We start from the raw sequence: 22605 nt of genomic DNA on the forward strand, positions 1-22605 counted from the left end.
AGAGAGAGAGAGCGAGAGGGTGAGGCGGTGCGCCTGCGGCCGCGCTTTTTCCTGTTGGGGACTGTCGCAGCTTGAAACTTCTACTGAGCATGAGCAGCGGTAACATAACAGAGGATTTACATCTTTGCTTTTCTTTTTTCTCACGGTTTTTCTCTGCATTCAAGTTTGTGAGCTCAACCACCCGTTTATTTTGCCCTCAATGTTCGCTGCCAGCCTGATCACCTGAACACGTTGGTTGGGTGGAAAGACTTATTATTCTCACACTCACAGTAAGGTAAGAAAAGGGATTGTTTTCTGCTTGTTCAGGCTGTTTTATAGTTAAAATTGTAATGTTTGTATGTCAATTAACCTTTGGACCCTTTTTAACAGGAGTGGTAACAGGTATAGCATAAGGACTGTGTTTTATAAATTAACCAAAGGCACACTCAAACAATATCAGTTATTGGTTGTCATCGAAGCTCTCACTGTATTAGGATTGGGGATTTTTTATGGCAATTAATTGATTGAATGAATTAGATGCCTTAATGAGATGAACTTAAAATAATGCAGTGGTAATGAAGCCTTATTTTCCATCATTACACCAAACGCATAACTTGCCCTGAAGTGCAGACTGATTGACTCAGATCATGTTTATGTCTCTCTTCCTGCTATCAGGAGTTCACAAAAATGGTATCAGTACTTCCCTTATTACCTGTACACACAGTGCTTTGCCCACTAGATTTTATTTTTGTTTTCCTTTGACTTTGGTGGTGCTGGACTGGCACATTGATTGACGGGGCAGAGACAGATCCCCTCCAGCAGGATGTCCTTTTTCTTATCACTTCCTCCAAGACCTCTGGGCACATATAACTTTTCATAATCATCATAGGGAGTATTTTTGCCAAAGCAGCCAACTGGAAGAATGTTGGCTTATCGTATAGCCTATAAACGTCATTGTTGGGGAAAAGCTATGTAAGTTCAACTGTGTTTTCTTTTCACATTAACTTTGAAGAATTCCTTTTCTTGTGCAGGTTCAGAAACATTTGCAGCCTCTTGAGGTCTTAAAAAACTAAAGGTCTTTACAATTTTCTGTAGCTTTCCAAACCCTCTGGATAAAACCTGCTTTTTAAATTCCTTTGGCCTGTGAGGTTTCAGTAGCAGAACAATGGAGAAAAAGTAGGACTTTGGTCCGAAGTTCTGTCAATCAGGATCAGTGCTGGTAAAGCTACAGGGTTATATGTGGTCAACGGAGGTAGATTAGGGAAAGAACTATGTGTGACAGCTTTCATGAATGTGTGGAAAGGAAACAAACGGTTGTTTTTTTCTGTTCTCTTTATATTTTCAACACTGGCACCGGCAAGTCTTCTACGTTCAAATCAAGAACTATTAAGTTTTAGAAGAACTGTGAACAGAAATATGAGTTGCCATCCTCAAAATGTGTGTGGTTTGATATTACCCGATGGGAAATTCCCCAATAAGTGAATTACACAGAACTGAAACTTAACTTAAGTAATTTAACAATTATAATTATTACAGCTTTTGTGATACTAAGTTACATCGACTTCAAAGCTGATTGGAGGTTAAGAATCTGCCATTTGACATGCTCAGGATTTTAGGCCATCAGTTTCAGCTAGTAGTAGAGTAGTAGAGAGAAGGTCAGTGACCATCCTCATGAGCTGCAAGAGTAATTAATAAGAGTAAAGACATGTGAAGTACCAGTGTCGCCTAATCTGCATTAAGTAGGAAAAAAACAAGGATGGGAATCCGTGTGATTGAATGAAAATTGGATCAGGAGCTCCTATTCTCTGAGGTATTCTGACGTAAAGCACCTAAAATAGGTGAGAATGGTCCCAGCATTGCTCCCAGTGACCAAGTTTCCCCTTTGTTGTTACAGGATCATTTGTTTGTCATTCATACATTTATCTTGTTGAACCTTATCTTGTCAAATCTTACTATTCATTGGCAGGAAATAAATAAAGTAAATATTTACAGGTTTTATATGTGTAATTGTGATTCAACCAACATGATGAAATGTATGCCATATAGTCTGGTGGGTGAACATACAGCAGCCCATTTAAGATGTCGATACTGGCCAATATTGTGTTTCTGAAGCCAACATATCAATATTTTTAATACCAATAATGTTAGCAGATTGTAATTTTTCAATATAGTTCATAAATAGTTCAGCATTTTTGTATTTCTTATTTCTAAATGTATTCATGTTTTTAAATTAGATAAGATCCACAATAAAGGTTGCCATTACAGCATGTAACTCCCCGTGAAACCACAACTTATCGCTTTTACATTTTAGTTTGTGCTTGGATAAATAAAATAAACAAATTATATGAAATGTGTTAATAAGTAAGCTTTTGACAGAGCTGATAGGCACAGAACCAGGCTATCTGTTTCCTCCTGCTTCCAGTCTTTATGCTAAACTAAACTAAATACAGCCTCCTGGCTCTATGTCTGTATTAATCCACCAACCTTAATATAATACTAACACTAAGGAAATAACTAAGCGTGATGGGTCATACCAGTGTTGAAATTCAACAGAATAAGCCCAGTATTGTTTAGAGAAGCTAAAAGGCAAATGTCTCAACTTAAGCAATGTCTCATGCAAAGTCACTTCAGGCTTCCACAGCAACTTTAGTTCTTTGCTGTAATTCAAAGATAATTCTAATTATTTCTAATTAACTCATATATAGTATGGATGCAGCCTTGCTTATTATTATCCGACACGATCTAGAAACCTGTCCTTCTTTCTTTCTCACTCCCCTGAATTGTTCTTAAATTGTATTGTATGAATTATACCCTAGTAATCTCAATAACTTGGCCTACATTATATGAAGGTTATCTAAGGTTGTAGTCCCACTGTTTGTAATAATTTACCCTAATCTCCTGACAGTATAAAGGAATTTAGCAAAATACCCTTAAAAAAATGCAGCAAAGATAGTTTAACAATGGCTTTGAAATTTATAGTGGTGTATTTTGGGGAAAGCATGCCAGTAGTGGGAATGATTAGTATGTGGAAGGTTTTTGGGAAACTTTTCCTGAAATAAAAGGTGCATTGTTGGACTGTCTGCTTTGGCCCTAACAAACTGTCCCCCTGTCTTCTAGAGATAGATGGCTTTTCTGTGTGTGTCTATGTGGTAACCTGCGATCTGTTTGTTCAGGCTATACTATTGAGACTGTGCTCTCTCTCTTTTTCTCTCTAGACTGATTTGGCAGCCATCGGGCAAAACTCAGAGGCGCTTCCTCCTCTATATTTGGCTGCTGTCTGTGACAAAAGTTACAGAGACGAAGACAGTTGCAGAGACAAAGAGGAAGACTGACAGACGTGTACTGTATGTGCGGCAGGGAAAGGTACGAGATAGGTCAGGCAACACAAAAGTGATGTTTGTGGTGGGAACTTCCTGCCTTGGCTGTCCTCCCATGACACGATCATTGTTCCCTTAAGTTGTACCATGCGGTTTGGCAGGCAGGTATTTTGTCTAAAAACATGTCAAGCAGCTGAGTGTGTGGGATGAAAGCGCAAAGAAAGCAAAACAGAGGAAAGAATAACCATGCTGATGAATCAGCAGCTGGTTTATATTGGCTTAGAGCTGGTGATCGCTTGCCTGGCTGTGGCTGGGAACATCCTGGTCTGCTGGGCCGTCTGCCTCAACTCCAACCTGCAGAGCATCACCAACTTCTTTGTGGTGTCACTGGCGGTGGCTGATATTGCTGTGGGGCTGCTGGCAATTCCCTTCGCTATCACTATTAGGTATCATTACATTTGTTATATAATTTCATGTCCTTTTTTATCAGAATTTGTTAGAATGCATAATATTGAGTTTTTAATCACCTGAGATATTTTCTCGCCAATCAACAACAACAATAAGCACCGGCTTCTGCGCCAACTTCTTTGGCTGCCTGTTCATCGCCTGCTTCGTACTCATACTCACCCAGAGCTCCATCTTCAGCCTGCTGGCCATCGCCGTAGACCGTTACATCGCTATCGAGAACCCACTCAGGTGAGGATGTACTGAAATATGACAGAGAAGGCTTTCCATGTTCTCAATTTAACCAAATTCAGTTTGTTTTCAGACTGTCCAAATCTTTCTGGGAAATGACAGCTACATTTTTTAATTAAAAAAGTTGTTTTTTTGTACTGTGTACCTTCCCAATATACTTGCATTTTGAACGTGATGCTCTGTTCACACGTGACGCTCATATCGGGATAGTGTGGGTAAACCATTAAACGTTAGTGGCGTCCAAAGCATGGCACATATGCAGTGGTGCAGCAAAACCCATTGAATTATAGAGAGATCTTATTCAATTAGGGCTAAACTGGCCGGCTGTGGGCAGACATGGATATATATCACCACAGGCTTTATTGGGTTACAGTTTGTGTGCTGCTGAAGGCTTTGATCATTTTTATCCATGTAAATCAACACCATTCAAATACTATTCTTTCAAATGGCTAACACATTTTGCAGCCTACACAGGTATTTTGACACACTATTGACTCATATTGCCTTCTTAACTCCTGTCATGGGAGGCTAGTTCATCTAGTAAGCCACAACAGGTGACACATTTGCATAAGCAGTTGCATAACAGATTCTCTTTGTGTGTTTTTGTGCTCCCACTGGTGCCATGATTGTGGCCAGAGAGCCCATAATTCATCAATCATTCAATCATTCATCGGTTTTAAGAGGGTAATATAGCCTACTGGCTGCCACCCTGGTCATGAAAGATCTCAGTCACATGGGACATTGGTTGTAGGTGAGCTGATGTTACCAAGAATACTAGTTATTCATGATAATTTTCTATTTTTATTACTTCAAATTTGTGCAGTCCATATGTCTGCATTAAGTAATGTGCACATTAGTACTACTACACAGTTTTCAAAAATACCCAAACATTTTAGGATGCAGCAATAGTTATGAAAACAGGAAATTGAAATGTTGGTGAGGTCCAGCTGTATGTATGTCAGACCTAAGAATGTAGAGAATTGTATATTCAAGATAACACAATTCTATCAGTGGTTTCAGTGTAAATCACACTTCCTAACCTATGTCGATAGGTATGGTATTCAGCCAATATTTTTCTGAATCCAAGCCCAAGCCGAGTTAAGTTACAAGCCATCAAACAGTATATAGTAAAGCTTACATCTACTACTACTATTATGTGTTTGAAGATTCCAGTCCTCATGTTCGTATTTCACTGCATTGCTCAGAAGCTCTTTTATGACCTGACTGGATTCTTCAAAATCTTCAGCGCTTTGAGTTAACGTCAGAACTTAGATGAGAAAGTAGTGTGCTGGTAAAATACAGTATAGGAAGGAAATCCTCTTCATTGCATATTTAGGCACACTCACTCAACAAGTAGAGTCATGAGTTTGTAGAGTCATGCAGCAACACATGGCAAGATTTCACTCTGTCTTCTGCTCTTCTAACAGGAAGGAAGAACATACTGTACAAAAGGGTACCTTTGCCAAACAAAGTCATCTGATGCGCTGGGATGAAAACATATGAGTTGTTTGTATTTAAAAGCCAGTAATGCAACAACAAAAAACTCTTCAGTGGAACAACTGAAAACTTCCTTTGGCTTATTAAATATATAATGCATTTAAGCTTGTATGCACAACCATAGTCTCATCATTTAAATCACCAAATATTGACTTTTCCTCAGAGGGTTACTATCACACTGAGATTAGATAAAACAACTAGCCCTAATGTATTATTGTGCTCTGATCCACCTTTCAGGTACAACAGCCTGGTGACAGGGCAGAGGGCAAAGGGCATCGTCGCATTGTGCTGGGTTCTCTCAGTAGGCATCGGCCTGACACCGATGCTGGGCTGGAACAGAGGTGGGAGATTTATTTTTGGCTAATGCAAATGTAGAAGACATAAAAAATGGGGAAAATGCATTAGTATTGTATACCTAGAGTGTGCTCTAGGTATACAATACTCTCTTTAGTATTGACAATTGCTCCTGGCAGTTACGCATTGGCTTCAATTCAGTGAAATGGTTCTTACTGCTCAGAGGAAAACTGAGGCCAACTCTTAGATTTGAGGTCAGAAACCCAAGCCATGCACATGTTTTACCATATGGAATTCTTCCTTCTATGGAACAAATGTATTTGTTTGATGTTATTAAAAGATAAACCTGACAATAAATCACTCCTGGCTCTGTTGTGCAGGTTGGAACGCCACCGCCAGCAGCGACAAATGCCCTGAAGGCCTGACAGAGTGCCTGTTTGAAAAAGTGGTTACCATGGACTACATGATCTATTTCAATTTCTTCGGCTGCGTACTGGTGCCCCTGTTTGTCATGCTGGTCATCTATGCCCATATCTTCATGGCTGCACGCCGCCAGCTCCGACTGATGGGACTCAAAGTTGCGCACACACCTGCTCCTGGTGAGGTAACCTCATCGTCGGGCACATCTCGTTCAACCCTGCAGAAGGAGGTGCATGCTGCCAAATCGCTGGCCATCATTGTAGGTTTGTTTGCTCTATGCTGGCTTCCGCTGCACATCATGAACTGTTTCAACTACCTGTGTCAGAGCTGTGACCGCACACATATCTGGGGGATGAACATTGCCATCATCCTCTCCCATGCTAATTCTGTTGTGAATCCCTTCATCTATGCTTATCGCATTCGGGAGTTCAGACAGACCTTTCGGAGGATCCTGTATCAGCACATTTTAGGGCGGAGGGATGGACACGGGGCTGGGAGTAGCGATGGCAGAAGTGTCAGGGGCAGCAGTATCATGAGGACTTCCTCCCACACCAGTAAAGAGGGTTCATCCTGTGGCACAGTAGTGAATAGCTACGTCCTAGACCCCAGCCCTGACCGAACGCCACCAAAAGCTACTCACGAAGCCTCTTGCCATTGGACATCAAATGTTGCCGCTGCACCAAGCAGCTGCATACACAATGGACACCAGATAAAAGGCAGCAACCTTTCAGCAATGCAGCAGCAGCCATGCATCATGGGATTTGCTGCTCAGGATGGAGTAGAATCAGTTACATATCTGAGGGGAACAACAGATGTTCTGGAGGTGAAAGACAGTGGCATTGCTTTTGTAAATGTTCAGGCTCTCTCCCAAAAACAGACTGACTGTGTCCGCTGTGCAGAGCTTACTGAAGTCTCATGACAAAGATATTTAAGTATTTAAAATATATATTTCTATTACCATAAAACTGTGTGCAAACATGACATTATGGAGATTGGTTAATGAAACTTCAAATTAATAACAACAGCAAATCTTTATCTTTCTGAAGTCACATAAACTGATTACCAGGCAACATTTTGACCTGCTTTCCTTTGTCCTAATCTAATATCTCTGAGTTGGATCAGATCTATAAGCATGCAACAGAATCTGTCAAAATGTGGATGTTTAAAATACTTTCAGCAATACAATGACATACTGTATGTGGTAGTGTGTTATTTTTCCAAGATGAATGTCCTTTTTTTAGGCTGTGTCTTAATGTGCAGAAAACAATTCTTTCTGAACTGTACTGTATCTTGCAATGCTTTTTTAAAGAGACTTTCTTGAACTGCATTTTTTTGATAATGTGGCATCCAGTCAACTTTTGTAATGGTCATGTGTATTGTTTTTACCCACTGGAAAAATAAAAGTCATATATACTTACTAGTTCAGTGCTTCATTTTCTGCTACAAAACTGAATAACTTTACAGTTTTACCACAAACCTAACTATAATAACCATCGATCATACTGTTACATGTAAAGCGTGTCCAGACTAAAGTATGTCATTTTAAGAGCTGTAACTAATGGTCTGAATAAACCATGAACAGTCCTCTCTGAAAACTTTGTTTGAAGGCAAGCATAAGGTGTGTATCATCTCTTGTGTAAAGATCTGTTAAAAAGGCATTTCTCAAAGGGCTGGATAGCTACAGCACATTTGATGTTGCTAGTTTGATCAGTGATTTGATAACTGCCAGGCAACACGTGTCTGTTGCTGGTTTAATAACTGTGACGTGTGTCAAACATATGTGTTCAAAGGCACCTGATGTATACAGGCCAGTTACCAACCATACAAAACAAAAACGTGTTTGGCCTATTCAAATATCACTCCATATACCTGTAGTGTGGCTACTTTTAGTCAGGCTTGCACAAACAGACAGCATGAAGAACACACTTACACACACACGTAAAGTACATACACATGACCACAGACTACTCAGCAAGAGGTGTTTACAGAGTAGCCTGGCTGCTGACGCCAGTCAATGAGCCTAATGCAATGGAAATCAAATGAAGGTTCATTTGATGATGTCTTTTATTATGCCATTATGCTTTCTCTTTCCTCATTAAAAAGCCCTTCCATTGCGGGAAAGACCTGCATTAAGCAACATTTACGTGCCTTAAAGCAATCCCGGAGACATGTCTCCAGGAATAAACATACATGGGTATGTATCTAGCTTATGTATGTTTATTCAAAAACTTTGCATATCAGTTGTATATTACACTTTGAGGTTTGGATGGAGCCATTTCATTTTAATGCTTTGTTTTGTTTGTGCTATTTTGCACAAGATAAGGGTTATGTAAATACTGTAGTTATGGGTGATACAAGTGTCTTATTTATAGAAAATAAAAAACAAAACAAAAACCACAAATACACAAAGGACTGTAGATGATACATGAATCAAGCTAACAGACGCCATCAATTGCGTTCTATTGCCACACAAGGCTCCAGCAAGGTCCATGAAGGTATGATGTCCTGAAGCACAACAATCCAGTTGGCCTCTTTATAGTACGCCATTCAGTCATAAATGACTATGTGGGCTGTAGCATGCACATTTTTGTTTTGTTTTAGACTGAACAAGCAAATTAGCAGAGACTCAGTAACACAGTTTATTGTCTTTGCATTCTCTCTCAGGCTGATGACTATATATACAATACAATACAATATAAGGATATACATAAGACATCTTGTGTCTAATAACTAGGGGAAAAACGTTGCTTTGGTGAGAGAAAAATAAAAAAGTGAATGCCTTATGTACAAAAAGTCTAAATGCATAGCATTTGTGATGTTAATGTATGTTCAAGCTTCAAGGTTTAAGTGTACTTTCTTGTCATTTATGCAATGAAATAAACAACAATGAAATTTAGATTATAGTTTATTTTATGCTACTCGTAAAACAAAATAAAAATACTATTTTGCATGACGGGGTGCTGAGGATTAATTTACAGTCTCACAGCCTGAGGGAAGATGCTGTCTTTAAGACTGGTGGTACAGCAGTAGAAGCTTCCCAGATGGCAGCAGGGTGAACAGGCTGTGGCTGGGGTTGGTACAGTCTTAGTATTCTGCACGCACCTCACCTCACTAATATCACTGATGTTGGGTATGAATGATCTCCTGGGTGGTTGTAATCACTCGCTGCAGTCCTCCTGTCCTGCGCTATGCACATCTCATGCTTCCGTGTTGTTTCCAGTCAGGATGCTTTCTGTCACTCCTCTGTAATAGTTAACAAGAACGTGGCACAGGAATCTTGCGTTCTTAAGTTACCTTAAGAAACACAGTTGTTTGTGCCTCCTTAACAAGGGTGGAAACAGAATCAGGATCAGGTTTATTGCCAAGTAAGTTTTCACATACCTGGAATTTGCCTTTTACATTGGTGCATAAGAGGTAAGGTAAAAGATAAAAATAGAGACAATAAAAAGGAGCCACTATATACAAATATAAAGGAAGAGAGAATACGTACAAAATGTCCAGATACTTATTCTGCAAGTTAGCAGTGTGACATATAATTATATTTGCAATATGCAATATGAATAAATAACGGAAGGGAATTAATGTAATGCATATATACAGGGGGGGTTTAAGAGTCAGTATCAGTGGGGATCCCGGGCCTTGTTGGTGAAACCAGCTGCAGACGGATGACAGGTTCTCTGTGATGTTCAGGAACCTAAAATTGTTCACCTGCTCCACCTCAGAGGTTGTTGGTGTGCATTGATATTTATACATGGACACACTCTTTTTCTCATTTTAACTTTGGTCCTCTCTTGAATACATCTATACAAAAACATGTGTAGCTTTGGTAATCAACTTTCACCTTGTTATTCATATTAAACAGAGCTTCAGGATTAATAAATTAAATAAAACTGGGGAGACTCTTTCCACAAGCGCCTCACACACGTCAAACAAACCAATAAACCATAAACAAATCAGGATTTCTTTTATTTCTTAGAGGACACAACAGCGAAAAATACAAATCCCACAATGCACCGCAGGAAGCTACCGGAAGCACTTCATTGACCCATTGCGGTGCATTGTGGGTAGGCGGAAAAAGGCTCCAAAAGTAGACGAAAGCGACAAACGCACGTTGCAGAGTCGCTGAAGACGAAGAAACAACAACAAAGAAGTCCGTTTTTACGACAGAAACAAGGTAACCGTCTTAACACACTGGATAAAACTGCGGCATTGCTTAGTTTAACAAACAGTGGTGTTTGTGTATGTTGTTTTTAGGAGCTCATTCATTCAGTCGATTCATGGTTCCGTGTATTGGACGAACTCTCAATTAAGAGTCAAATGCTAATGTTATATGAAGTATTTAGGTAACACCGGGCTTTGGTTTTTAATAGTTTGTACCAGTGGTTTCTTCAAAATGATGTGTAAGAGCTGGGTTTTTACTCCTACGTTGCATTGTGGTATGAAGGACCAACGTTAGCTACTTAGCTCAGGTGGCTAATCGAGCTAGCTGAGCGGTTAGGTTTCTCTGCTTTTACAGAGAAATGAGTGATATTTATAAAGCTTGACTCGTAGCATCCTCACACTGCACCCTACTTAAGGCCAGTGGTTACTATGTATGAGCTCTCTGTTATACTTTAAACAGTAGTAACTACATCTGGGACAGGGATTAGCTGCAGGGCTAATGCAGTTCAGCAGCTTCATTAACATAAAGCAGAAACAGGAGACCTCATTATGGGACAGCACACAGTAACATTTCCTACAATACATGTTGTTTTCCAGGTAAACGGTTTGAAGATGTCTATCGGCGTGCCAATCAAGGTGCTACATGAAGCAGAGGGACACATTGTGACCTGTGAGACCAACACTGGGGAGGTGTACAGGGGAAAGCTCATCGAGGCTGAGGACAACATGAACTGCCAGGTGGGTCCTTTTAATAACGATCGATGAATAAAATGAAGCTGATTTCAGTGCAGTTAGGGCTACAGAGAGGCAGATTGATCAGTCAGCTGAGTAAATAATCTGGCATTTTGCAGACAGCCTTGTCAGGGCTGCTGTTCCCCTTTGAGTTTTGGGAAGGTAGTGAAAAAGTTAGAGTGGAGCCCTTTACTATTAACTTAAACAATGGTCTCTTTTAGATTTTAACGCGTTTCTCCCATCCAAATAACATCAAATCTAATCTAAAACAATTCCTAGCTTGCATTAAATGTTCTACTGTACTGAGTAATGTAGTTGAATAACAGCTTCTGACCTAATATACCCCGCTACCAGTCACATGCTGAAATTAACAGGATAACTCAATGTGTTTTTCTATTTCATTAAAAAGAATCAAATTTAAAACAAGTTACTGCGTGAGATAACATGTATATTTGATATATGCATGGAATAATGGAATTATAGATTACTTTTGTTTCTTTTTATATTGGCCATATGTATCAACCTTCAACACTAGGTGTATCCAATTTTTGTTTCTTTTTTCTTTCTACCGTCTCTTCATTTTAGGTGCAAAAATTTCAGACTGACTGTATTCTGATTACTTCAATACGCTTGACTCAGTTTGTGTTGTGGGCTTTCTGATTTTGAATTATGTTGTGTGGTGCTCAAGTAAATGCCCATAAATGTGACACACAATGAAACACAAGTGTGAGATTTAAGGAGTATTACCCTCTTGTGTAACTCTTCTGAGGCTGTTATAAAAAAAAATATTTTCCTTAAATCTACATTTGATTGTGTGTGTTGTTCATCTGCTGATTTCCAAGATGAATCCGTTTAAAGCTATTGGCTAAATATGTGAGTTTGTTACCATGATCGACCAAACAAGAAGAGACATTATACAGCGTTTCTTGACTTCTAGTTAATACAAGACTTGCAAGCTTCCCCCATCTGGTGGTGCTACAGCCATGTTTCCCAATCCTTCAAAGGAATCCAAGTTGTAAGTCAGTCCCTCATTAGATGGAAAGAATGAAAGCAGCAGAGCTGTAGAGTTGTGAACCACCACTTTAACAGTTATTCTTGCAGTGTGTAAACAGGTATGCTTGAACTGCTGTGGTAAGCTGTAGATTAGTTCATTTTAGTTTCTAGTGTATTTCTGCTTTTAGCTTAAAAATCCCAAGTTACATTTACTATTACAAAACGATTGTAAGATACGTTGATTCCTTTAACAGTTTTGTTTTTTTTCTTCTCCTTACAGATGTCCAACATAACAGTGACTTATCGCGATGGCCGGGTGGCACAGTTGGAGCAAGTCTACATCCGTGGCAGCAAGATCCGCTTCCTGATCTTACCTGACATGTTAAAGAATGCTCCTATGTTAAAGAGTATGAAGAACAAGAACCAGGGATCTGGCGCAGGAAGGGGCAAGGCAGCTATTCTCAAAGCACAAGGTGAGTTTTTGGACAGTCTGGGGATGAGTATCATTAAGATTTTATTGATAGTACTACTCCTTTATCATTGGTTTGTTAAAAAAAAAAAAAAAAGTATTTTAAAAGTTCAGAACCGAAGTCAAATTGAATATTGTAAATATAACTAAATGTTTTATGAGCAGCAACAGCAAAGTCACTTTAAATAAGCCAATAAAGACACTGAAGAGCCACAATGCAGTATTAACAACGGTGTCAGATTCACATGCCCTAAGTTATACAGTGTGGATGCAGTAACGTCAGTGCCTGTAAAAACTAAAATGGCCTGGCCTTAAACACCCCTACCCTGGCTTTGGGGCTGTGTCAAAGAGGCATTGATTCAATTCAACTACTAGGCTGCAGTTTGTGTATTGAGTTCTATTTAGGGAAGAACCCAATATTTTGTCCCACGTACAACAAGGTGGCAATCTGGCAGCCCTATCCAGAGTATCTCAAAATTAGTGAACCAGTGGGGATTTCTATGACCTGTCATTTTGGTATAGTTTCCCCTGATCATTGAGACACCTTGCCTACTATTTGTCAGACTAAGTGTTCTAAAATGAGTTTTGTTGTCCCTCCTTTTTCTATGCAGTGGCTGCAAGGGGTCGGGGCCGTGGCGGAATGGGAAGAGGCAACATCTTCCAGAAGAGACGATAATTTCTCCAGTTTTGTTAAGATTGTTGCTTTGTATAGTCTTTTTTTTGTCTTCGTTGGATTGGATATATTGGGTATTGTTTGCAATCCTATGTTTTGCAACTTTTTGCTTTTTCATTTCATTTTTCATGAAAATAAACATGTTTCCAATTTGATGTGTCCCGTTCTCTGGTTGACTCAACTTGGTGATCACTTATGGATTGTTTGTTTTTTTTTCCCTCACTGAAACAGACTTGCCTGGTTTCCAAATCACTACACCTAGTTCTCAGCCGGCCCCAATCGGATTATGCATCATAGAAAGATTTCTTACATGCATAAACAACAAATTGAGCTTGACAAATGAAATGGTGAAATGTTTTTGTGATTGGAAAGATGCACCAGTTACACCTTGCACGTCCTGAAATTTGATCGATGACTGAAAATTGCTCCAAATTACACTCTTTCCTCAGTCTTTGTATACGTTTGCCGGATGATTGTTAACCCATGTAAATTTGGCTGTTAGTGTGACACTTAACATTAGAGATGTATGAAGTCGTCACATACAGAACTTAAGAAATCAATATGGAGGTTGGTTATGAAGTTACTAACTTGGTCTCTGTAACATTTGATATGTATCTATAGTGGAGTCAATGGGCATTTTAAACGTTATATTAACCAAACAAATTCACAAAGCTGCTTTAACGCCATGGTGCAACCCCCCTATAGACCACAGGGTGGCGCCAACCGGCTACAAAGCGCTTCTAGCAGAAATCCCCGACAACCATGAAGTGTTTTATTTTGAGGTAGTGAGCGTAAACGAAAAGGAGAGCAGAAGAGCTCACACCCACACAAGTTTTCTGTAAAACACAGTGCTGAAACTGTTGCACTACCGCAACACTTCCTCCATGTGAAGCACGGGACCTGTGTGCTCAGCTGGATTGGTCCACCACAACATCGGTTATCAGTCTGCTTACAGACCCCGTTTCTCAAACAGCTAGCTAGCTGTCGTACTACAGACGCTTCTTACACCGCAGCCGAAGAAGGAACCTCATTATTCTGACTTGTGGGCCTAAGTAAAACGTCAAGGTAAGGGTTATTTATTCTCATGTAGTGTTTGGGGTTTCGTTGTCTCCTGTAGCAGTGTTACCGGGCGTACTATCACTCGCACTAGCATCCTTGCCTCCTGCCTGACAACATCTGTATCTTTGACAGATGAAAGCAGCTGCTAACGTTAGCTGAGCTGTTTGGCTTTGACGCTTAGAGCTAACTTAGCTCAGACGAAGGTTAACAACAGTTAATGTTAATGTGTGATAGCGTTGGTAATTAAAGACGCCTGCTCTTTTTACTGTTGTTTACAGCCAGTCTAATAATTCTTAATTGTGAGTATAAGTAAGCTGTTAGTGTTAGTAGGAAAGCTTAAGCGTTCTTGTGTCAGGTGCACATTTACTGTGTGGTTAATGACTATTGTTGGTCTAATGGTTTGATAACGTTGAATACCTTTGCTCAGGAAACTTATTATTTTTTATTTATAGCGGTTTAAGTTGCATTCACATGTCATAAGTATTTATTTTCTAGTATTTATTTTGATCTAATGATTCAAATGAGCACACAGTCAGTGTTGTGGTTTGATTATATGACAGACTTGATAACATGCTTGAAATACACCATCTTTTTTTTTTTTTTTGCTGGTGATCAAATGGACTTCAAAAGCTATTTTGTCAAAAGCTATGGTCTCTGTTGACAGATTTGGCTTCAATTCCCTATTCTGTGTTTGTCCATTAGTCTGTAAATAACTTATTAGAATCTAACTTGGATAAACTACTATTACTGTGTCACAATACAAGTGAACTAGAGGTGATTAATGGAGTAGTCAGTTAAAAAAACACTTTGATAATCAATTAAGTCAAGCAATTTCTCTGTTTAATAACATTGTGGTTTTTATATCTTTAGGTTTTAGATTGTAAATCAGACCAAATAATCAATTTGAAGCCCTGGATATTATGATGCACTTTCCACCATTTTTTTTTAACAATTAATTGAGTGTGTTTGATTCAGAGTTGATAATGGGTGAACAACTGCAAAGAGTATTTTACAACAATGCCTTAATTGTGGTTTACATTGGAGTGAAATATCTTGCCCGCCAATTAAATATCTGGTATTCTCAGTAATATTCAGCTGCGATTGTGTGATAACACCACGGTTAAGTTGGCCTCGTGGAGGCTCATCCCTCCATTTACAGGAGCTTATCTGTTTCACGGCTCCGCTGATCACTGACAGGGTCGCCCTGTTGATCTTTTAATGAAGCTGGGGATCCTCCTCTGCTCCAGATGGCCCTGTGTTTTACTTGTATGTCTGTGAGGCCGTGTTTGTGTTATTATTAATGCTGTACATGGCATGGACCCCCTGCGAGCTCTGATAAGTCCTCTCTCCCCCTCCCTTCCTGTCCAGATAATGAAGGTCAGGTCACGTGACTTTTGGTATGATAAGAGGCGCAGGCAGTACGGCATCTGGAGCTTGGCAGCATCTGTTGGTGTTTCACAAGGCTCAAATCGAACTGCTTGTTCTTGGTGTAGCTGCTGTGATCACCAGGGATCAGGGAAGTGTAGGGCTCCAGCCAGCAGGTCAGTAACGTATAATATACAATACCTTTGTCTATGAACTATAGAGACATTGGGAGCTATGCTGAAGTGCTAGTGTGCAGCTTAGCCTAGTTAGCCAGGATGTCCAGAAAGGAGGGCTTTGATATTCCACATCTCTTCATGTACATTTAGTATTAGCTTGTGTCCAGTCCTCCCTGATTTGGGGTGAAAGGCAAAGACCAAATGAACCACTGTTTGACTGATATTCAGGCAAACCCTGCTGGGCAGAGAGTGAGACTTGCAGTGACATTGTGTGTCTTGCTATACGTGATAATATCAATATAAAGACTTTTTTTTTTTTTTTTTTTAAGTAATCGTTGAAAAAATACATAAAGAACAAAGGGCAGAAACACACAAAGATTCGTCTGAGCAACAGTTCAGACTGGAAGTTTAGCATCAAAATCTGTGCAGATTTCAACAGGAACAGCTCCCTGTTTTAGTGTCAGGTGCACAATAATGTCTCAAACATGCTGGAATTAACATGCATATTTCGTAAATTGCAATATTGAAAGTTACAATATGTAGTATGTAATGCTCATATCCTATAAAAGTGACAAAAGTAAGTATACTTAAAGCTCCACTAGGTAATTTTTATTAAAACAAAATCATTATTTCATAATGATTTCATTATATCCTGACAGATAGGCTAATCTGTGTTTTTTTACTGCTACTACTCTACAAAATTTCTGCAAAACAAAACTTTATTTTTATAAAAGTTATCTACTGCCGTTTTAAACATATCAGTGTGCATATCTACATATGTTTGAATGTGCATTGCTGTACATTAAGGAAATGGACAGCTTCTTCCAGCTGGAAAAAATATTGCTCTTGCTTTGTGTTCAATTAAAAACTTACAAAAATGTAATTATAGTCGATCTGTCATGACATGTCTTTTATCACCCCCAATTATTCCCTTTTAGTTATGTTCAGTTTTATTAGCACAAAAATGGCACACAGCTCTCATTAACTCACAATATCACAAGTAAGCTGCTTTTATATCTGAAGATGTTCTCTATAAGCTCTTTCTTTCTATATTCTATATATTCTATATAATATGTTCTGGATTCCTTCATACACATATGACAACCTATGGCTAGTGCACTGTAATTAAATTGGTCTTAAATAATAGTTGTACCCATGATAAGAATTAGAAATGCTTCCTTAATTAAGCCTGAATTAATTATGAACAACCCCACTGAAGATCTAATGTAGTTTCATTAATATACAGCTAAGACTTAATATTGGTTTGCAGCTTTATAAAATTACAACATGCAAACTGAGATCCAAGTCCTCTGTAACTGGACCACTGAATTTTAAGAAGAAGAAGAAGAAAAAGAAGAATATTATTAATAATTAATAATTAATAATAATAAAATATGGGTAAATCCCATTATTTACTGCCAATGTTAAGCTATCATTCCCTCCAATAAAAGTGAGTGAGAAAATGAAAATTGCAAAAACATGTCATGATTTTAAAAAAAATAAAACTAAAAAAAATAATCCCTGGGAGTTCGGTGACATATGGCTCAATGTTTTGCACAGAGGACTGCTGAAACTTGCGGGAAACCTCAATGATTGGGCAGATCTGTGCAATGGTAAGGTATGTTCATATAATAAACAATCATGAAAGGCAAAGACAGTTGGTTGGCGGGAAGGTTGGGAGCAATACTCAGCGTTGGCTTGGTTCTGTTCTTGGTTTGACTTAAAATCACTGTAGGACAGGCAGGCTGACACAGGATCAGCTCCACTCAGCCTTCACTAGTGCTCCCCGGTGACAACAGCATCAACCAATCAGCCAAAAGAAAGTGAAAGAACAGGCTGCACGCCTATCACTGAACCAACTGCTTTAGAACTGATGTGATTTATTCAAATATAACAAGCAGAAGAAACTGTAGCCAGTAGGGAGCAGCTCTGCAGCGATAAGCCGTATGGGCATATGGCCACAGAAAAAATCCATTTAAAGAATGATTTGGCTTCTATACTTTTATTTTACCCTACTTTTCTAGTTAGCTAACATTGTGTGCCCTTGATGCCCTGGAATGTGGCCTGTGCACCCTCAAAAAAATGTATCCACTGCAGGCCAACTGGCCTAGGCCCCAGACGTAAGAATTTCCAGACCTGCATCTGAGTTCAATTCTGTACTGTAGAGCTCTGTCATACAGGAGAGTTAGCTAGAGAACACTAGTACATTAAGCTAAAAAAAAAAAAATACAATAGAAAAAAGCTTCTGATTTTCAATGACATTATTAGCCAATATCGCTCCTTCTACTAAACATAATAATGAGTAGTTCTTTGGGTTATTGCAGAAAACCAGAGCGAACAATCTTCGAAAATATCGCAGTTTCTTACTTTTACTGCCCTCCCCCTTCCATGAACCACCTCTGACGCTAGAAAAGAAAATTATATAAAACTGCAGAAAATGAAAACTTCTGAAGTCTTCTGAGGAAAATACAGGAGAATTGATGTTCCTTCAATTTTCCTTTGACTGATGATGACAGCACAAACGCACCCACACAAACTCACACACACAGACCTGACAGGAGCAGTAATCAACTCTGGTATGTCCAGAATGAATGGTTGTCCAGGGAACAGGTAGAAATAGAGAAGCAGACGAGGGAACAAGAAGGATGGAGTGACCACATGTTTCTAAAAGAGGGATACACGTGTAAATGTGTGTGTGAGTCATCTCCAGAGACCAACCGGTACAGTGCCTTGCAGTCCTGCATTGATTGAGAAAATACGGAAAGTGCTCCCAATAACCATGACTCAAAACTCTGCCAAAATATTCCCAAACATGATTCACCCTAAAATCACAGAGAGGACATTTACATCTCAGCTATCAATGCTCACTCCTACACTAAGTTCCTCAGTAGTATAGAGAGCCTGCTACTGAAACTGTATGCGAAAAAAAGGAACATTATTGTATTTATTTCATGCACTAACAGAGGATATGGATTGACAAAGTGTGCAGCATATCATGATTATTTTTTCCTTCAATAATTATATACTTTTTTCTATTAATTTCAGAGCAAAACCTAATTACAGCAGAGGACACAGAGGATATATTGCTTTGAGTGATACATAAATATAAATGTCAAACATAATTTAGGCAGGTTTAATAACATGTTCTAATCTTTTTTTCTCAGAGCTTTGTCATATACAATCATACACTGTAAAACGAGATAAGCTCATTTAAATCAAATTTTAGTGGCACTTAATTTTAATTGCCACTAACTTAGTTTTGTAAGTTACAGAGACATTCATAATTAATAACTTACTAGGTCGTTTGTTTTCACCATACAAACAAGTTACCAAAAAAAGGAAATTAAGTCATTGTCACTTAAAATTACCAAAGCTACTTGGTAAAGACTGTTTTCTTTTTTTACTTACAAAAGTTAGTTTTACCAAAAAAAATGTTTATGTAATCAGTTTTAATCATTCTCTAATGTTCTTTTAGTTAAATGAACTTGTGGTTTTACAGTGTGCAGAATGACAAGCTACATACAGAATGAAATGTAGTTGTGTTTAATTAGGGCCCGAGCACTGACCGTGCGAAGGCCCTGTTGTATCTTTAGGAATTATTATTATTCTTTCCACGCAATCGCATTTTTGAAGGTGGCAACATGCTCAAAAATCCAGCGCACATGTCAGTCGTGGCGAAATTTTTTTTATTTTCTAGGGGTCCACTATGAGCATGGCAAAATGGCCCCTCAGGGGCCCATAAACTGTACCTCCCAGGGCCCCTTTCAACAATATGTATAAAAATCGGTAAACACATAGATCTTATCCTCACGTACAAAAAATCCAGTGGGCGCCATATCCCAAACCCAACAGGAAGTCGGGCATTTTGGATTTAGTGATTTGCACATGTTGTATTCAGGAGAGGGCGTGTCCATGGCATGGCGCCAAGTTTTGATGTTTCACCATGAAACAGGAAGTTGTTCAGTGTACTTTGTCCTATCTGCACCATCATGCACATATTTGATAAGAGTCCCACCCTGAACACGTCTATGTGATAATATTCAGATATAGTGATAGCGCCACCTAGTGGTAAAAAATGCAAAACATATTGTTCATGATATTTCATGATTGTGGTGAGTTTTTGTTAAAGGGTGTGTCTGTGTGAATTTTCATGTACCACCAGAACACACAAATTTGCTATAACTTGAGTGTACATTGTCCAATCGGCTCCAAACTTCACTTGTCTGATAAGAGTCCCGCCCTGAACATGCCTATGTGATAATATTCAGTAATAGTGATAGCGCCACCTAGTGGTGAAAGGAAATTTTATACTATTATATATATCTTCAAGCAGATTGACCAGATCCACATGAATTTCTGTCAGAAGTCCCTTAAAATGATGACAATGACATCTTATGAATCTTAACAATTTTCGTAAAACCACATTTCCATGAGGAAAATCAGCTTTTGTGTTAACATTTCAACACTTTTTGGAGGGATAAAAATGCCCGAAAACTCATTAAACTTTGCACATAATTCAGTTGTGGTGAAGGCTTACGTATTATCTTGGTCCCGCAGATGGGCGTCGCAAAATGGCTTAGCCATGCCCCCCAGAATCAGCCCCCAAGACACGTATGACCGACATGTACAAAAATTGGTACGTATGTCTATCATGATCGGACAAGCAGTAAAGCCTGTTGGACCCATAACCTGAACCCAACAGGAAGTCGGCCATTTTGAATTTCGTTGTCATTTTCGGCAAATTTTTCGCGTTGTATTTGAACAAACTCCTCCTAGGGAATTTATTGGATCAACTTCAAAATTGGTCAGTACAATCAAAACAAACTGCAGATGAAAAGTTGCACTATTTGTGACTGTACGTTGAACGGCGAATTTCGACAATTTGCCATGAAACAGGAAGTACGTTTGTTTGTCTACATAGTGCAGGTTCATAATGGCAGTTTGTCTTAAGGGGAGATGTGACAGGTGAATTACGTTAAAAGATGTGTGTCACCATGAAACTGTTGAAAAAAGAGGAATTATCTTAAGTGTGCTATTGTGCACATTTCCCGAAAAGACATCTGAGCATTGGATGAAGCCAGGTTTTAAATTCTGGTTTCATGTTACTGACATGTCAGAGTCAAACATTAGGGAATTTGGGATATCTCTTGTTTTCATTCAGTAAATCAGAAGATACTGTCAACAGCCAAAACAATTGTCTGCCATGTTTTTAATGATATAAATCAGGCTGTGAATGATATATGAACAGGCTCTCTGCAAAATCCTTCAGAATGTAGTTAGGTTTGGTGTATATAAATGCTACGGAAATTAAAATTTCTGGCTCAGAGTGTGAGAAACAGCCTCTAAAGATATGTATTGTGATTGCGATTATGATTCACTACATGCGGATAGGATAAAACTTTTAACAGATATATCCATAAATGGTTTTTGTATATAATTATTAATATAATAATTATTGTATATTATGCATATATGCAAATTAGGTGTTATCTACTCTACTCTAGTCTAAGTGTACTAATTTGCAGAACAGAAATCTGAACATCGGATGAAGCCAGGTTCAGAATTCTTGTTTCAGTTTGTTGATATATATATTTTTTTTTTCAGAAGGAATTTTGGAACCTTCGTTTTATCACTCCAAAAATCAAAGGATACTATCAAAAGGAATAAACTGTTACATAAATCAGGCTGTGAATGATATATGATCAAATCCCTTTGTAAAAAATCTGAATATAGATAGGAATAAAACTGGAAGGTTTGGTGTATATAATTGCTACTGAAGTGGCTCAGAGTGTGAGAAAAAACTCATTTTGAGAAAAAGTCCTTTAAAGTATTGTAAGATTCACTACAGGTAAATAGGGTAAACGTTTTAACTAAAATATATATCCACCAGTACTTCCCAGTTCACATTTGTTTGTATTGCAAGTTGTCTGAAATGAGAAGTGTGAAAAAACTCATTTTGACAAAACAGCCTTTAAAGATATGTATTGTAAGATTCACTACAGTTATATGGTGGCCAAGGGGCAATAGTAAACTACAATTGGATTTGCGTTGTGGCTTTTGGATTTGCGGTTACCTTTCGGCCCCTGTACAATTCCAGTGTGTAACATTTAGAAAGCTATATTGTCAGAAATGGAATATAATATTCAGGTATGTTTTCAGTTGGTTGTAAACTGCAACTTCACTGCTAGATTCCACAAAATCTACACACTGTTCCTTGAACTAATCATCAAATTTTAGTGGATTAAATTAAGAATTATTTTTAGTATTCAATTTTTTCTGAAGTTCTGTTTAAAAATGCTACTAAATAACTAAATATCTAATGCTAACTTCAGAAGATCTATGGAGAAGGTATAGTAAAATAAACACGCAAATGTGTTTGGGCCAATGGTTTTCAAGTAACTGAAAATTTTGATGTTTTTGTAGTGAAACGAGAGACATATCTACTGTATCACCTGCCATTAGAATTAGCTCCCTTCACTATTTTAAGTTTATTAGAGCTGAAGTGAATTGAAGGCTGTTATAGCTATACATTAATGATTGTAGGGAAATATGTTGTGTGCAAGTGTCTGCATACTTTCAGCCATGTAGTATTTAAAACCAAATGTATGGATATATGGTGTTTATTAAATGTACAACATGTCATTTCTGCCGCAAGGGGGTGATAACGTCATCAAGTAGTGTGGGTTCATGGGAGTTGTTATCTTCACCACCAATGCCATCATTGCAGTCAGCTTCTTCATTCCTTCAGAATTCATGTTTCAGGAGGTTTCTACC

General features: G+C 38.5%; 3 protein-coding genes across 4 annotated transcripts in view; all 3 read left to right on the forward strand.

Annotated features, from left to right (window-relative positions):
- Nucleotides 1–72: 72 nt before the first annotated feature.
- Nucleotides 73–7601, forward strand: adora2ab (adenosine A2a receptor b). Its single transcript, XM_035667356.1, has 5 exons — nucleotides 73–274; nucleotides 3195–3742; nucleotides 3861–3992; nucleotides 5727–5830; nucleotides 6164–7601. The coding sequence occupies exons 2-5, from the start codon at nucleotides 3543–3545 to the stop codon at nucleotides 7120–7122; spliced, it is 1395 nt and encodes a 464-aa protein (XP_035523249.1). The 5' UTR covers nucleotides 73–274; nucleotides 3195–3542; the 3' UTR covers nucleotides 7123–7601.
- A 2635-nt stretch (nucleotides 7602–10236) lies between these two features.
- snrpd3l (small nuclear ribonucleoprotein D3 polypeptide, like) lies at nucleotides 10237–13386 on the forward strand. The gene is made up of 4 exons (XM_035667911.1): nucleotides 10237–10377; nucleotides 10962–11102; nucleotides 12370–12562; nucleotides 13170–13386. The coding sequence occupies exons 2-4, from the start codon at nucleotides 10977–10979 to the stop codon at nucleotides 13232–13234; spliced, it is 384 nt and encodes a 127-aa protein (XP_035523804.1). The 5' UTR covers nucleotides 10237–10377; nucleotides 10962–10976; the 3' UTR covers nucleotides 13235–13386.
- A 605-nt stretch (nucleotides 13387–13991) lies between these two features.
- LOC118332765 (calcium/calmodulin-dependent protein kinase kinase 2) overlaps nucleotides 13992–22605 on the forward strand; it is a 27547-nt gene continuing 18933 nt past the window's right edge. For both annotated transcript variants that reach the window (XM_035668191.1, XM_035668193.1), the window contains exon 1: nucleotides 13992–14296. The gene's annotated coding sequence lies outside the window, so the exon portion shown is untranslated. The remainder of the gene's footprint in view (nucleotides 14297–22605) is intronic.

Source organism: Morone saxatilis, unplaced genomic scaffold (genome assembly GCF_004916995.1).
Source record: "Morone saxatilis isolate NCDOM2014 unplaced genomic scaffold, NCSU_SB_2.0 Contig21, whole genome shotgun sequence".
Taxonomy (NCBI): domain Eukaryota; kingdom Metazoa; phylum Chordata; class Actinopteri; family Moronidae; genus Morone; species Morone saxatilis.

Excerpts from the sequence above, each read along its gene's own strand:
- adora2ab (XM_035667356.1), top strand. The coding sequence starts at position 3,543 with ATGCTGATGAATCAGCAGCTGGTTTATATTGGCTTAGAGCTGGTGATC. Across the intron at positions 3,993-5,726 it reads GCTATCGAGAACCCACTCAG|GTACAACAGCCTGGTGACAG; the intron begins GTGAGGATGTAC and ends TCCACCTTTCAG. Across the intron at positions 5,831-6,163 it reads GATGCTGGGCTGGAACAGAG|GTTGGAACGCCACCGCCAGC; the intron begins GTGGGAGATTTA and ends TCTGTTGTGCAG.
- snrpd3l (XM_035667911.1), top strand. The coding sequence starts at position 10,977 with ATGTCTATCGGCGTGCCAATCAAGGTGCTACATGAAGCAGAGGGACAC. Across the intron at positions 11,103-12,369 it reads AGGACAACATGAACTGCCAG|ATGTCCAACATAACAGTGAC; the intron begins GTGGGTCCTTTT and ends TTCTCCTTACAG. Across the intron at positions 12,563-13,169 it reads AGCTATTCTCAAAGCACAAG|TGGCTGCAAGGGGTCGGGGC; the intron begins GTGAGTTTTTGG and ends TTTTCTATGCAG.